This window comes from Diadema antillarum, unplaced genomic scaffold, assembly GCF_040938485.1.
Source record: "Diadema antillarum isolate AM-2024a unplaced genomic scaffold, OU_Dant_1.0 scf00000084, whole genome shotgun sequence".
Classification (NCBI taxonomy): Eukaryota; Metazoa; Echinodermata; class Echinoidea; order Diadematoida; family Diadematidae; genus Diadema; species Diadema antillarum.
Window position 1 is genome coordinate 978,166 of NW_027270973.1, and position 17,282 is coordinate 995,447.

A 17,282-nucleotide genomic window follows, 5' to 3' on the forward strand; every position below is an offset into this window, starting at 1 on the left:
GTTGAAGAATTGTTTTGCATAAATTTGCAAAACTTCACTATTTCGTAGATTCTTTAATGTTTATCTGATTTTGATGAAATTTTCAAAGTCATTCTAAGACTAACTTTTAGCTGGTCCAAAATTCCCTTATCTTATAAGTTTGATTTCGATGAAGTTCTCTGAGTGTACCTTTCCATTTGATTAACTGTACTGTTGACTCAACTGATATAACGAAAGGAGTCTCCCTTACAACAATGTTTATCACAATAATGAATGATATTTTTTCCAAGGTGCAACTTGAGATGATCAGACAGAAGGACAATGAAGTAAGATGGCAACACGAAGACGATGTGGACAAGTGCAATAAATGTCGGACAGCCTTCGGGGCTAGCAAGAAGAAAAAGGTGTGATGCCTTCCACTGATTACTGTACACACAATATAGCAAGCCTAATTTCTCACGAATTGAGATTTCCCCACAATTTTGAAAGTGGTTAGATTGGTGATCATAGAGTACAATAATAAACGGAGAAATGTGTGAGTGCATGTCACATTCAAGTCAAGATCAGACGCAATAATTTTGCGTGTTGTGCAATTTGGGAATAGCACCCAACTCACAAATTTCTCAAAAATAAAAACCTCACAAAATAATGGCGTAAACAGTAGTCCATGGGCCATTTAGCCGTACTACTGTATACGCTATATATTTCGCGGGGGTTTTATTTTTGCGAATTTCGCGTGTCGGGAGCTATTCGCGAATTTAACAACACACGAAAATATTACCTTCCAAAATGAATCCCTTGCCTTGATGATACGAAAATTTCAGTACTAGTAGTATACCATGTCATGGCTTACCGAACAGACCATATACTGTACTGGCTAAGCTTGTTTACGTACCTATAGCACGTCCACGTCTACTTACGAATACTGTAGAGAGCCAATCCATTATCGCAAGGGGGCCACTCGTCAGAAATCTAGCGCGATGGACTTAACCACTTCAAAAATGTTGAATTCTAACTTATTAGTTAGCAGAGTTTGGTAAGTTTTTAGCTCACCTGAGCCAAAGGCTCAAGTGAGCTATTGCGATCGCCCTTCGTCCGGCGTCCGTCGTGCGTCGTGCGTCGTGCGTCGTCCGTCGTCCGTCGTCCGTCGTCCGTCGTGCGTCGTGCGTCGTGCGTCGTGCGTAAACTTTTTACATTTTCATCTTCTTCTTGAAAACCCCAAGACCGATTTTCATCAAACTTGGCAGGTAGCATCCCTAGGGGGTTAGGAACTTAATTTGTTAAAATGGGTACCATGCCCCACCCAGGGGGCCCCCAGGGGGGCCCCCAGGGGGGCCCAAACCCCCCAAAATTAAGAAATCTGTAAAAATCTTCTTCTCTAGAACCAGAAGTGATAGAGCTAAGTTAATACTATGAGTTAGTACATTGATGACTGTAGTTTCAAGTTTGTTCATGGCAGAATCAGGGGTGCCCCCCTTGGGACCCAGGGGAGGGGGGTGGGGAAGGGTTCTAATGGGGCCTAAATTGTACATTTTCATCTTCTTCTTGAGAACCCCATGACCCATTTTCACCAAACTTGGCAGGTAGCATCCCTAGGGGGTTAGGAACTCAATTTGTTAAAATGGGCACCATGCCCCACCCAGGGGGCCCTCAGGGGGCCCAAGCCCCCCAAAATTAAGGATTCTGCAAAAATCTTCTTCTCTAGAACCAGAAGTGATAGTGCTTAGTTAATACTATGAGTTAGTACATTGATGACTGTAGTTTCAAGTTTGTTCATGGCAGAATCAGGGGTGCCCCCCTTGGGACCCAGGGGAGGGGGTGAGGAGGGGTCCTAATGGGGCCTAAATTGTACATTTTTATCGTCTTCTTGAGAACCCCATGACCCATTTTCACCAAACTTGGCAGGTAGCATCCCTAGGGGGGTTAGGAACTCAATTTGTTAAAATGGGCACCATGCCCCACCCAGGGGGCCCCCAGGGGTCCCAAACCCCCCAAATGAAGGAATCTTTATAAATCTTCTCTAGAATCAGAAGTTATAGAGCTGAGATAATACTATGAGTGAGTACATTAATGACTGTAGTTTCAAGTTTGTTCATAGGAGATCCAGGGGTGCCCCTCTTGGGTAGGGGGGGGAATGGTTGGAAGGGTCCAAATGGGGGCCTGAATTGTACATTTTCATCTTCTTCCTGAAAACCTCATGATGGATTTTTGTCAAACTTGGCAGGTAGCATCCCTAGGGGGTCAGGATTTCAATTTATCAAAATGGGCACCATGCCCCACCCAGAGGGCCCCAGGGGGCCCCAATCCCCCCAAATTAAGGAATCTTAAAAAAAATTGGGCCTTTATTGTACATTTTCATCTTCTACTTGAGAATGCCTGGTCAAATTTTGGTAGAGCTGTGAATAATTTAGATTAGTGACTGCGTGAAAGGTGAACTTGCGATACTCAGGTGAGCGCTAGACCCGCGGGTCTCTTGTTTTTCATGCAGTGTATAACTAGTATCATTCTTATTTGCTAGTAAGTTGAAAATTCACACTTTCTTTGCCACTTTATATTTTCTCTGGTCCCCCAATCGCGAATTTAGCCACTCGTGAAAATGTGTGACAGCGGCAATTCGCGAAAATTTATGTACGCGAAAATTATAGCGTATACAGTATGCCATGTCTGTCTTCACCGGCCTCAAAGGGATTGCTGTGTTTTCCTTTAGTTAGCATTGAGTCATGATTGTTTTTGCCTTGTGAGGATAGATTGTTATGAATAGGTTAGCCATGGTGTTAGGCTGTACTATTCATGAACTTTTAACTGTGAGGCAGAACAGAGATAAGGGTGAGGAACTTCAGCATGAGGCTGGATATGCAACTTCAGGGAAATAGCTATGTTTACCGTTCACTGCAATGAAGGATACCAAAAATAGCAGAATGCAATAGTCCTCATATTAGTTTGAGCTGCATTAGTAGTACAGGAAAACCTCGTATTAACAAGGATATAAAGACCATAACAATTAGATTCCTTTATTAGGTTTCTCTTTCTATCAGTGTACAAAAACAAATACATATAAAGAATTGGGAACGGCAAAATCATCTTGTTATGTGGGGGTTTTGTTATATCTAACCTCTTTATAGCGAAGTTCCACTGTACAAGTCTCCGTGAAGACCGGTAGAATTTCTGTCTCTATGCTTCATATTACTATGTTGTGTGTGAGCACAGCATGATTGCCAATATTCATCTCTTCGTCTGTGAAAAACATTTCCCACAGCACCACTGCAAGCACTGCGGCAAGATCTTCTGCCCAGACTGCCTCGGCAAGGCGGTGGAGAGCGGGCCCAGGAGGCGGAAGATGCTGGTCTGCGACGTCTGCCACACTCTCCTCGTCAACGAGTCAGCGCCCTACTTCAGCAAAGAGGCTCCCGACAACACGTAGCAGTGGAAGCGCCTTTGTAGGCAGGCAGGCCGGCCGGCTCCCAGACAGACATTAGTAGCATTAGCCTCTAGTCTACCATTCAGGCAGAGATAATTTTTTTTTTTTTTTATGTTTGTTAGTATGTAGTCCCATGCACTTTCATATAGAGATGGTGCTTATCAAGCACAATACAGTGTTAGCAGCTTACAGATGATAAAGAAAAAGGACTTTAAGGAGCTTGTATCCATCTGTGATGGACATGTCTTACACAACATACATTGTCAGTTTAGAACCAGAAGGGGGCAAATGCCAAAACACACAATTCTCTGTCTTGAGTAGAGATATTTACTTCTTGTATGTGTGTTTGTGTGTACTCACACATTTTGTGACCCTCTGGTGCCCAAATGAAAATAGTGTGCACCAGATGAGCCTAGATACACCATCGGTCTCTTTGTGTCTGCGTGTTGACACCCTTCTTAATAGAATTGAAAGTGGTTGAAAACTGTTGGCATCCTACACAGGGTTTATAGCTTGGGAGTTCCTGTGAGAACCACTCAGAATGAATACATATTCCTATGTAGAGGAAAAATGGACTTGGAAAGAGTGGTAGTAAACAACTCAGAATCCTACAAGAATAAGTTTGTGCCTCTCTGGTTCTCAAGTGAGGGTTATTCACAGAGTGAATGATGACATGTGTCCAACATGTTGTCTAGACAAGGGAAGACATGTCCCTGTCAAATGGTGCTTGGTGTAGCCCGTATGATGTACTTTGCTGAAGATGCATCAGGTCAAGCTGGGTGTTGTCCTTGGCACCAGTGAGGTGGAGGTGATTTCGTTTCTTTCTTTCTTGATAACACTTAAACTGGTTTGATCTGTCTTCTCCTGTTCTTACATCTGAACCATGGTCACATGTTTTATTTCTGTGAACATGGCCATGTTCTATGTCTTACTGTCACATCGTGGTAATACTATGCACTGTAAAATGACCAGTAATCACTTGGTGTGCTAAAATATATTGCTAATCTTGCGCAAGACACTTTGTGTTTTTCTGACTCACTTTCCCTCCCTGTTTTCTCTACCCTCTCTACAAGGTTTTGTCCTTTCCCTCTCTCTCTGTCTATCTATCTATCTATCTATCTATCTATCTATCTATCTGTCTATCTGTCTATCTGTCTATCTGTCTATCTATCTATCTATCTATCTGTCTATCTATCTGTCTTTCTATCTATCTATCTGTCTATCTTTCTTTCTATCTATCTATCTTTCTATCTTTATCTATCTATATATCTATCTATCTATCTATCTATCTATCTATCTATCTATGTATCTATCTATATATCTATCTATCTTTCTATCTATCTATCTTTCTGTCTTTCTATCTATCTATCTATCTGTCTGTCTATCTATTTATCTACATCTGTATCTCTCTCTCTCTCTCTTACAATCAGTTTTCCATCACTAGCTCAACACCTCTCATGCAATCCATCGTCTCCTCCTGCAATTTTGATGAATCCCGAGTTTACCAACTCACAGGGCTGTACAGCTAGAGAGTTTGAATCTTGGAGCTCCTCTCAGCATTGATTCATCCCTCTGGGCTGTTTAGCCAGCAGGCTTGGCAAAATATCATTTATAGATATCATTTATAGATATTATTTCCAGGAAATCCAAGCACTGGATTATAGTGCATGTCTTTTTGTGCAGGGATACACCAACAATGGTTCTGAACTTGCAAAGTATGTTACTTCAGACAGTGAGAAGTTTGTGTTCCCGCAAGTTGTTAATGCATGTGGTCATATTTTCTCACTTTAATTGGATGGGTGTCAAAATCAGGAAGTCATTTCACTGGTTATGGTTTGCATGACAGGGTGCTGTCAGTGTCTATCAGGGATAGACCAGGGACATCCAATTTAAACATTTCTATGTAATGTTTCAGTCTCAAGGTGACACTAATGAGGCGTAGTGCTTGCAGAACTTCCCATCTCTGCAGTGATTTAGTTCTCTTTTATACACGTGACTGGAGTACGCATGCTCAACCATAAAACTTGATGTGCACGTGGTTGTATGCATGATAAGACAGATGTGAACCTGTGAGATTTCGGGTAATGAGGTCAGAAGTTGTAAATAGGGTCAAGGTTACAATTACTCATTGTCAAGTGAGAAAACCGCATTGCACACATTTAGGTATTGGTTTAGGTGAGGTGAAGGTCAAAGATCTGGTGAAAGTTTGAAAATAAACAATGTGTGCTATAAATCAAGAGTCACAAGACAAACGTCAAGTTCTGCATGTACTTGCATATGCTTGCATATGAGAATAATGAGACTGAACATCAATGTAAAATTTAGAAGTGCCATTGAGTGGTAAAATGTCATGTGCATTTAATAGAAGTCAAAGGTCATGGTTGAATTCATATAATTTAGTTTGTTAGATTCCTTGAAGATACTCGATGCCATTTCAACTGGATACAAGTACATGTATGGAGTGTGAGCAGGCATTGTTTGGACATTTAATAGCACAAGTGTGGTACGTATCAGAAACTTGTGTAGTAGGAGTATTATCAGTCTCGAGACTGAAACCAGGGAGAAAGGTATTATAACATGAGAGACAGTCACAGGGGGAAAAATAAATTACAAAGGAAAGAAAATTTGTGAAAGATATGAAGCCTGAAAAGTTAAGAGATACACTCAAGGTAAAGCATTTGTAAGAGCTTATGGGCAAAGTGAAGAAAGACATACTGATTGATTAAACAAGTCAGGGTGTGGAAGTTGAAATGTAGAAAGACAGACTATAGGATTAAGCTTTTGAGTTTTGTAGAGTGACAGACTACTGGACTATTTGGAGTTGCTACAGCTTTTGATGACGTGTATATTAGATAGCTACACATGACATGTTTTCACATATGCAGCTGATTGAAATTTTAAGTTGTTGTCTGCTGGCAAGCAATGCCCACGCACGGCTACACTTCTAGCACAAATATCACCTCAACTCATTTTTAGACATCTGCTTGTGAAAGGGACAAATGCCTGCAGTGCGAGGAGCTGTCATGCCTCTGTGGAGAAAGAATCACATATACAGTCCGACCTCCGTCATCTGGCCATGTCGGGGACCGACACCTGTCCGGATATTTAAGCTATTCGGCTGGATATGGGAGAAACATAATGTTAATGTCCATGCACAGGTAGCTGCCAACCCAGTGGTAGCTATAAAGTGTATACCACAGGAGTTATGGAATCTGTGCTAGCCTACCTTTAAATTATAGTCTTTTTGTTATGGAAATTGAAACATTTAAAATGAAATGATTAATGATAACATGTTTCTGTTGGGAATACAATATGTACATCATGTGAGTTTTGTAGCAGTTGGAATTATGAAATCTTTATTTTTTATTTATTCATTCATTTATTTATCTTATTTTTTACTTTTTTTTAATTTAATTTTATTTATATATTTATTTATTTATTTATCTATTTTTATTTTTATGTATTTATTTATTTATTATTATTATTATCATTTTTTTTTTTTTTTTTTTTTGGGGGGGGGGGGTCTTTACTGCATAAACAGATGATAGAGAAGTCTGGATAAGAAATGGCTGGATAATTGAGATCAGACTGTACTCACAATATTGAGAACCCTGGCTTGGGTCCAGCGTCAGCAACACTAGGCCAGAAGTCTTCTTCAAAAGCCGCTCGCATTTTTGTTAGCACCGACAGATGTAGTGATGAGCGCAGAAAGGAAGAGCTAAGGGTGTCATAAGCCAGGGGTAGAAAGCCTACCCAGCACACAACTTCTCTTGAGTGATTCCGTCACAAAATGATTGATTCTTTGGGGTTTTTTATGTCACTCTGACCAGTGGACCTGCTAGGTTCACCCATTGACCATTAATGCAAAATGTGTATGCCTAAAAAAGGAAAATAGATAAATTATTATTGCTCTACTGATTGATTGTGATTTTTCTGCTACCAAATGCTGAAAGCAAATTTTGGTTACATGGAGTTTGGCTTTGTCTGCAAAAGGCCCTCTCACTAGAGCTTACCTTTGTCCAGTATTACGATGTATGTGACAATGCTCTGATCACTTCTCTGCCAAATACTACAATGAAAGGGTCTGAGACAGAGGTTCGTTAGGCCAGACACTTCTTCATCATTCTGTACTCCTTTGAAAGAGACTAACCGACCCAAGTCATATGGTGGTTTGCTCACAGTGGTTAACCAGGAAATAGATCCATTCAACCTCAAAACAGCTAGAATGGGCAACTCTCTGTGTGCTATGGCAGCTCCTTAGTGCATACTTTTATATTGGGGGCACCCCATGCACAGAGTGTTCCGTAACACAATATAGATCTTCTCAGTGTTTGATATCGTTTGCACGACATGCATCGCGTAGATTACTTAATGTGGTCCACATGCAAATCCTTCCTCTACCATATTTTGGACAGAAATCGCCACGGTGATATTGCCAGTCGTGGACTTTACAGCGCAATGTATTCATGCACACTATAGTGCAACTTTGTCTCCTGCATTGCTTATCTTTCTCTTAGTGTGTGTGTTTTACAGACTGCTTTGTATGTACTCACATTGAGCTAGTGGAATTTTTATTGTAGTATGTGAATGTTTGTCCCGAGAGCTGATTATCTTAAATGTAGGGTAGAATGGAATACAAGAATGCTTGTCTATCCAAATCTAAGAAGAATAGAAATGTTGTTCCACGTTGCTGTCTGACTGACTTGCTTATTTTTATTGACCATTCCAAGTGACCTAGAATCATTGAAAAGAAAAAGAAGATATTAAAAATCATAGAGCTATATTCCAATAGATCCTGGTTGCATTTATGAAACCGTGTGTCATCAGAAGTATTGGCTGGTTACTCATTTTAAATTATTTAGTATTTATTACTCCTCCATTTACATAGCCAATGTCTAGTAATTCTGTCTTCCGGATGGTCTATAGATATTATTGTGCTTCTTCATGCTCTATTATTGTGTCTTGTGTAAATTATTAGCAGAGGAAAATATCCCTTTGATAACTGAGATACATATATTTTGAAATTTGTCGTTGAATATTGCCATACATGATTAGCAATTATCTAACTTGAAGCAATGTGGTTGTACCAGGGAAGGTGCATTTTTTTTTTTTTTTTTTTTGCTGATACAGCAGAAATGTGTCTAATCAGAATTCCTGGGCATTTGTGATATACCAAAGTACACTATTTCAAAGGTATGGGCGTAGTTCTTGGGCATAGTTCATGGGCATAGTCCTAGTAGGGCATAGTCCTAGGGCATAGTCCTCAAGCATAGTTTGGGTGATATGTCAAGGAGGGAGAGATTAAGCGGTAGTCAGAAAGAATCTCTGGTTCCATTGAAGAAAGTTTCACTCCATATAGAAGGTGACTTTGACACTCTCTCACATGGGGAATCAAACTGAATTATAATTATTTTCATTGATTTTTGTTGTTAGTTTTCCTCACAAAAATCTACTGTTTTTCTGCTTGGCTAGCTGGGTTCCTACCCAATTGCTAAGAATGCATCTGGTACATTACCATTTAAAAAAGGATTAATGCAACATAAGGGATGATGAAGATGATGATGATTATGATAATTATAACAATAACAATGGTATTAGATAATAATTACAATGATAAAAATTATTCGTATGATACCACCAATATTGATAATGGAAATGATAGTAATTATCATAATGTTAACAAAAATAGAGATGAATTAAGTGCAGCCAAATAATGTCAAGCCCTATTTCTTTCACTAAAATGCTTGTAACTATTACAGGTTAATTTATTAGATCTTCTCTTCATGATGTATCTTTAAACTATTGTAGATTTTCTACTTGCAGCTACCATAGCATAACCAACCTGTTTTTGCGCTGCTTTTAATGAAAGCTACCTAGCCTTTATGAAAATGGGCTTAGCACACTTTTTCTCATTTTGCCAGTACATCAAAGTCAGTATTGTCAGTAGTAGTTGTATTCGTCAGTATGAAATACAGTGGCGGATCCAGCGGGGGGCGCATCCGGTGCACGCCCCCCCCCCCCCTCTTTATTTTTCGTTAAAAACAAAAGAAATAGAAATTTAAAAAAATGAAATGAAACCCGGAAGTGGCACCAGAAATATTAAATAACCCTATCCCTAACCTTAAGTCCGTGGAGAAAATATGACTGGAGCAATCGGTGCGGGAGCAGATGTCATGTCACCCATGACACACGGCTCCAGATACAGTGGACTCACATTAGAATGAACACTGATATAACAAATCTGTCATGGTAACAAAGTACTTTGGGCTTTTTAACTCTTGAAGACCCTGTACAGTGAGGATCCACCGAGCGAGAAGCCCGGCTCAGCTCGGATATCAAGTATCTCAGTCTGTAACAAACTGATTTCTGTATGAGTGTACACACAGCCAAAGAATCTCCACTGGAGTAGGCCATTAAGGATGCGTCCACTTTGATGCACATATTCATTGACCAGTGCTATTTGTAGTTTTCAAATGTATCTTTGCGGAGGACGATTGAATCGGGCCACCCTTGAATCCCTACACTATGGTGTTGTTGAGTTTATTATGTTTATTCATGTTATTTTGTAAACCCTGATATTGCAAAATTGTGCTATAGCAATATGATATAATATAATACGTAAACACTGGTCCCAGGATATATCTGCCTGTATTAAGAGAATCTACTGTATAGTATATTTGTAAGAGCAGTATGATCATTGCACTTCTTATTTGGGCTACTGATAGATTGATAAGAAGGGATGGGAATGTTGCACTTCCTAAACTAGATGTTCACATGTGTCACAATTACTTGCAATCTTTAAGTTTTTAATTTTCAGGTTTATTTGACCCGATATGCATACAGCATTGTGCACCCATTGATCTACATGTGTTTATTTAGTACATATTATTTTTTTACATAGCTGTAACCAGTTGTATGCATTTCTTGTGAAGGCAGACGTGAGTAGACTAGTTTTTGGTATGCATTGTGGAACTTTGAATTATTTTCAGGCACTTTTGAATTTCTTGATTCACGCTCAGACACAGGTGCACCACAGAAGCATATTTTTCAATAGGTTCATATATTTCAGAGAACTCAGATGCATATGATTAAGTAAAGCTTGTGCTACTTTCCATCTCTCTTTCGACAGTGAGGATTTCTCTGTAGGCAGAAACAAGTAGCTTCTGAGCAAGTTAACCTGTGTGTGATTACAGACATGAAGCGTAGCACCAGGCACCGGTTCCAGGGCTGTGTGCACCAGTCGTGATATAGCTCTATCAGGGAGGATGTATGCAGGGGGTTACTCACGAGATCACTTTCATAATACTCCAAATATTTGTTACTGGGGAAAAGGATGTACCCCTTGCAGGTGGCTGCGATAAAATGCTGTTGAATGATTATACATTGCAATCAAATATGGTCACAAGATGAAACGTTTCATATCGTAGGGTTTATCTTTGAGAATGGTGGTATTAAGTACAGAGATCTGTACAGTGGGTTAGGAATGCTGTTGAGCTGACAAAGAGTAAGTTGTGTAGAGAACAATCCCTTCTTTTATTTTGAAATATGCGAGATGTGGGGATATGCAGGCAAACCTGTTATAACAGGATAGTGGTGACTGAGAGAGCTTTCTTGTTATAACAACATCTTGCTAAAACGGACACGGTAAACATGGGAAGTAATGAAAGTTCTCCCGGACAAATCTTCTTGTTCTCACAAAATCTTGCTGTAATCTTTGTTTGTTATAACGGAGTTTGCCTGTAATGCAAAAAGTGTGTACATTTGTATATCAGATGTAAACTTCTGTAACAAAGTATTGTCTTGTGCAATGTATCATGTTAATGTCAATAGTAATTGGTTGCAGACAACTAAACGATATTAAAATCTTTTATCATTCGTAGTAACAACTTTGCTGCTGGACACAATGTTATTACTGTCTCACTCAGTTCTTGAGTGCGCTGTTACAATGTGCTTACATTACTGTCTATCGTCACTTATTCCTTTATTGAGTCCAGGAAAAAAAAAAAATCACTTCATGAAACACTTTATGAATATCGATGTCACTTGTGTCATTCTTTACTTCTCTGGAATACAGTGCTGTGATGCGCCGAATATGTCATGAGTTTTTATTTTTGGCGAATTTTTGCGTGTCGGTTTTTTTTTTTGCAAATCTAAAAACAAATGAAAACATTGACTGATCCTGACATGAATGTGGCTTGCACGCATACAGTTCTTTGTTCAGTACCAAACTCCATGATGGCAAATTCGACCATTGGCGAAATTGTCAGGAAGTCCTGATTCACGAAAAATTAGACTCGGTAAATATATGGCATATACAATCTCAAATGACATCTAGAGAGCATGGTCTTCACATTGTGGGATATTGAAAGCTTTAGCACTGAATTGAAATCTAAAGTAATGTAAGAAGAAGAAAAATACATTTATAAGTCATCTAATGGAATGCTCTGCCTTTTGGTTTAGCCTGACATAAACAGGAGAATTCATACAAACTTTTTGAGATTGCAAAGATGTACGCTGCTAAAGCTGGATGCTCACTTCCAGCTTCATGTGTAGCAAGCAACAGTAAAAATACCACCACATCAACTTTTCTCCTCCCAGGCACAGAGCAGGAAGTAGCGGTACCCATCTTAACTGTAGCATAAGGTTTCACTCTCAATATTACTCTGTTGCATTTACTGACAGTGCTTCATAATGACAAAGTATCAAGTCATGGCTATTTATAAGACAAGCATCAACCCATGAAGTGATAAATTAGTCATTATTGACTGCTAGACTGGTCTTTGACCTCCAAGAAAGAAGATAATTTCTTCACTATACATTTGTAGATTCTCAAAGCACAATATTTGTTGTCTACAACTTGGTATTCCTTAGTATTTAATACACTGTTTTGAAATAGAGACATGGTGTTCTTCAAGGCCCCCATCCTTCACAATGACCAATTTGGCAATTCTAAAGGCTTTTAGGTGCCTGTGAAACTTGTCAATGGTGATACATATGGAAATCAAAGAGCATTAATTACGAGTCTACTCTGCAGAATTAGAATCTGTTGGGGCTTGAGAACAAGCTTTGCCTCAGGGTAATATCTCACATGATGTTGGTAACACATAGTTCATAGTACAGTGTATGTTGACTTGAGAATTTACTTCAACCTTTTGAGTGACCATACTACATCCGAGGTCAAACATCCAACCACATTGGCAAAATGGAATAAATGTGTTCCCTAGAGCACCATTTTAAGTGAGAGAGGATATTCGAAGACATGAAATTAGGTACTTTATAGCTCAGATAATAATTACATTTAGTGTCAACTAGAAAATGTGATTAACATCTGAATTATTTGCGTAACAATTGTAATAAAAAATCAAAGCCAAAGAACGGGAATAGAGAGTCTCAAATATATTTTGAATTCATATAATCTATATGGGCCGTGACGCGAGAAAAGGGCCTTAGCGCCACTGCGCGCAAACGCCAGAAAACGGCGCGGAAGTTTGACAAAGCAATACGTGCAAAAAAGATCAACTAGCTAACTGACGCGCACATGCATAGACGCCTCAAAAAGTGACAGGATTTGGACAAAACATGCTTTCTTGAATGTCGTAATGGGGTCATTTAGGATTGGAATTTCAGAAAAAGGTTTGCATATCTAGATATGTCAAGAGTTCCTTCTACAATGTGGAGGTGAACTCATTTTCGGTATTTGATGCCCCAAGGGCCATTTTCTCGCGCCACGGCCCATATAATTTTGAAGAGAGTAAGACATCAATAACCAAATGTTCATAATATGTTTTCGTATTGCTTCTCCAGAATGGAATATTTTCTCGGCCTGTTGATTTGATAAAACAGAAGCTGTCCCTGGGTTTTACCATCAACAACATGTATCAGTGGGAAATACCCTTGTCTACAAAATGATGCGCTGAATCTTTGACATACATGTATCTTCATGTCAAGCACAAAGGGGACCAAGCCAAGGGGTCAGGATTGTAATATGGGTTGAATGATGCAATGCAATCTACTAACAGTCTATTTCTCTTTAAACTCTAACACACACACACACACACACACACACACACACACACACACACACACACACACACGCACACACAGGCATACACATACACACATGGACATGACATTTTGAATGTATGTTAGAGGGCAACTGTATTTATTCAACTTGATGGAAAGCTCACCTAATATACACCACCTTTATTAAACACATACAGAAGTATGGAATGTCTAGAAGAAAGCATAGATATTCAATCTACATTTCAGACTGATCAACTTTTTCATTTCATTACTTTTTCATAATCTGAAAAAATAAATGAAATTAAAATTATTACAGATATGTATAGATATTACAATTTTAGAGATGTAATATGTGACCGTGCACCTCAAAACGAACATAAAGTCGCACACACTGATTTTGCGTGAGGACTGAAAATGAGTGAAATGGGTCAACCTAGCCGAACTTGACTTTTTCATACTTTCTGAAAGAGCGGGTCTTCTTTTACATTATGCTAAAATTTGGTATCATAAAACGGGCAGGAAAGTTTGTTTTTTTAGCAGTTTATCTCGAACATTGTTGGTAGAATAGTGTGATTAGTTGCGTCTTTAGAATCCCTTTTTCATTCCTGAAAAACCTTGTCCTCACTCTCCACTTTCAACTCTAATAACTTTTGAAAGGATAGCGCTACTGCTTTGAAAGTTGGCATGTATTATAAACAGAATGTGTTAATGAGGTATGCTTAATTTCAGTTTAATCTGATAATCCCTTAATTGTTGTTACTCTGGTGGTTTACTTCCTGTTTTTTGTCCCATTCATTGCACAGCCAGCACGGTTTGGTAAAGATTAAGCGCTTGAATAGACACTGTACTTCAGAGCCTCTTTTCTCAGTTCACACCTTTCCTGAGTTTGTACTTTCTTTCCAATATTTAGATAGGTTAGGAGAGTCCATTTGATTTGAGTTATACATCATTTTAAAGCTTAAAGTCTGCTCTTTCAGAATATGGTCTTAACTAAAAATTCATGTCTGGCGACTTTTTGTTTGTTTTGAGGTGCAGTGTCACATATAATACTTGACTTCCCCTGAGTTGTGATATTTTCCGTAAGAGATTATATTTTCCTGAAGCGCATAGTGCTCAGGGAAATATTGTTGTGAGGGGAAAATATAAATTTCCGAGACTGTCCAGTGTTACATTACATGTACAACAATAGGCAAGGCAACATGCTATAACAATGTAGTCTGCATAAATACACATTATTTCATTCTAACTCCATCAGCACCCAGTAAAATATTTGAATCATAGCATCTGACATACTGGCAATTACAGTACTGTACACTGTTTGTAATGTAAAAATATTGATCCTCGCTGCATTAAATGCATGATTGCATTATGACCTGTCACTGCCTAGAATGTGTGTGGACCATTTAATACTATTGCCACGTTTCTTATTTGTAGGCTCTCATTATGAATTGCTATCAAGAAAAACAACAAAAATCTTTTCATTGAGCATTTCCAGAAGCAGATAAGGCTGAGAATGCATTTTTCTCCCATTTTTCATAAACTGCTCTCCTAAAAGTACATGTATACTGTATTTCACACACACACACACACACACACACACATCACTTTTATTGCCTATTCATGAAATCTACTTGAAAATTGCACTTTATTTACTTCGATACAATCCTACCCATATTATCATTCTATTTCTGTATTTTCATTCCACATTTCTTATTTTGTGAAGGATATTTTCTGGTATACAATAGCCCCCCCCCCCCCCCCCCCCCAAAAAAAAAGCAGGCAAACAAACAGACACATACCAACACAATGTTTCCATAATGTATCTATTCAGTGACACTGATTGCCCTCCTACAGTCTGTAATCCTTTAGTGTCTTCTTACCTGAATGGCACACAGGTCTAGAACTTGATCCTCATTAATTTCCCACTTCTCAGTCCTAGAAACCACATTTCTGTTGCTTTCTGGTACACACATCTCTTTATTATGATTTGGACATCATATCATGGGTGTTTTATGAGTTATGAGTAAATGGAGTTAAAAGAATCATCGAGTGTGCCTGCTACTTGTTGCTGCAACTTTCTATTTGCTAATTTCTGGATTTCCTCTTTTGTGATCGAAAATGAGGGTGTGACGTTTTCATTAAGAGCTCGCAGAGGATATTTTCTTCGCCAATAAGTTAGCCTCGATTTTATCAGAACAAATCCATTGATTTGTGCTTTCTTCACTTTTAAGTGGAGGGATACCATCTATATCAGGAGTGTTTATGGCATTCATTCTTCATGTTTGTTTCCAGACCTGGGATAGAGGAGTATGTAGATTTTATTGCAGAAATCTTTCCAATACTCCTTTTTTTCCTCCCTTAGTGTTTTCTGTTAGGCTCTAAAGGGCATGTTACATTGACAATTAAAGGGGGAAACTCCACTTCATGGTCTGGTTGACTTTAAATCAACAAGTAAAGCCAAACTAGGAGAACAAAGATGTAATGAGAGTTGCATAGAAATCTTGAGATTTACACTTTTCATGGAGCAGTGGCAATGGTCATTGTAAGATGTGTTAGTAATATATAGGTGCATTCGAGCGCTCTCCTAAAGCGAACCGTACCGTACGCAACCCGCGCCAGAGGAGCACCCGAACGCTCCTAAAGTGTACCATACCATACTGTACCGAGCCAAAAGTGGACCACTTCCCGATGTGCTCCAAAAGCGTACCAAAAGTGTACCAAAAGTGTACCAAAAGTTCGCTGTAAAGCATGCGCGTATCATGCACATACGTGACAATGCAAAGACACCATTCTCTTCGTTCGGGACAGCTGCAAGTAGTTCAAGTGCCAGGTGAATGACATTCTTGGTACGAAATGCTTAACCTCTTCTAACAAGGCAAGTGCCAAATTGTGTCTCGCCCATTCGTGTACAAGAAATTAATATTTTTCTAACTCCCAAAAGTTCATTGACCCGCCTATGACCTTTGACCTTGTGGTGACCTTCAAATCCCCAAGGGACATTTACCATCCAAGTTTGGTCACAAACGGACAAAGGGATCAAAAGTTATGAGCCATAATCGAAACGCGCCATAAAAACTTAATGGGCTCTAAAACTTTGTTGACCCCTTTCTGTGACCTTTGACCTTGGGATGACCTTTAATTCCCCAAGGGACATCTACCATCCGAGTTTGGGCACAAACGGACAAAGGGATCAAAAGTTATGAGCCGCAATCGAAACGCGCCCTAAAAACTTAACATTGGGCCCTAAAAGTTCGTTGACCCCTGTCTGTGACCTTTGACCTTGTGATGACCTTCAACTCCCCAAGGGACATCTACCATCTGAGTTTGGTCACAAACGGACAGAGGGATCAAAAGTTATGAGCCATAATCAAAACGTGCCATAAAACCTTAAAATTGGGCCCTAAAAGTTCGTTGACCCCTGTCTGTGACCTTTGACCTTGTGGTAACCTTCAACTTCCCAAGGGACGTCTACCATCTAAGTTTGGTCACAAACAGACAGATACATCAAAAGTTACGAGCAATAAACGAAACGCGCCCTAAAAACTTAACATTGGGCCCTAAAGTTCATTGACCTCTGCCTGTGACCTTTGACCTTGAGGTGCCCTTCACGTTTGGTAAAATGTGTAACTTTGTATAACCACTCTTCCCTCCAAGTTTGATTGAAATTGAAATCCTCAGTAGAGAGTTATTCAAGTTTTTGTAGCGTTACGGACAGACGACGGACGGACAGACGACGGACGGACAGACGCCGCAGGTGATCCCTTAGCCTCCCCACACCTCCGGCGGGCTCGACAAAAATAGCTCATGAGGTACGCTTTTTCAACAGAGCTCTAAAATGCTTCAACTCTGGAACAGTTCGGTA

General features: G+C 39.3%; 1 protein-coding gene across 1 annotated transcript in view; it reads left to right on the forward strand.

Annotated features, from left to right (window-relative positions):
* LOC139717870 (rab GTPase-binding effector protein 1-like) overlaps positions 1–3,400 on the forward strand; it is a 60,075-nt gene extending 56,675 nt beyond the window's left edge. Inside the window, exons 27-28 of the mRNA XM_071629359.1 lie at positions 270–383; positions 3,236–3,400. Of these exons, the coding sequence (XP_071485460.1) occupies positions 270–383; positions 3,236–3,400 (279 nt within the window). The remainder of the gene's footprint in view (positions 1–269; positions 384–3,235) is intronic.
* Positions 3,401–17,282: the final 13,882 nt, after the last annotated feature.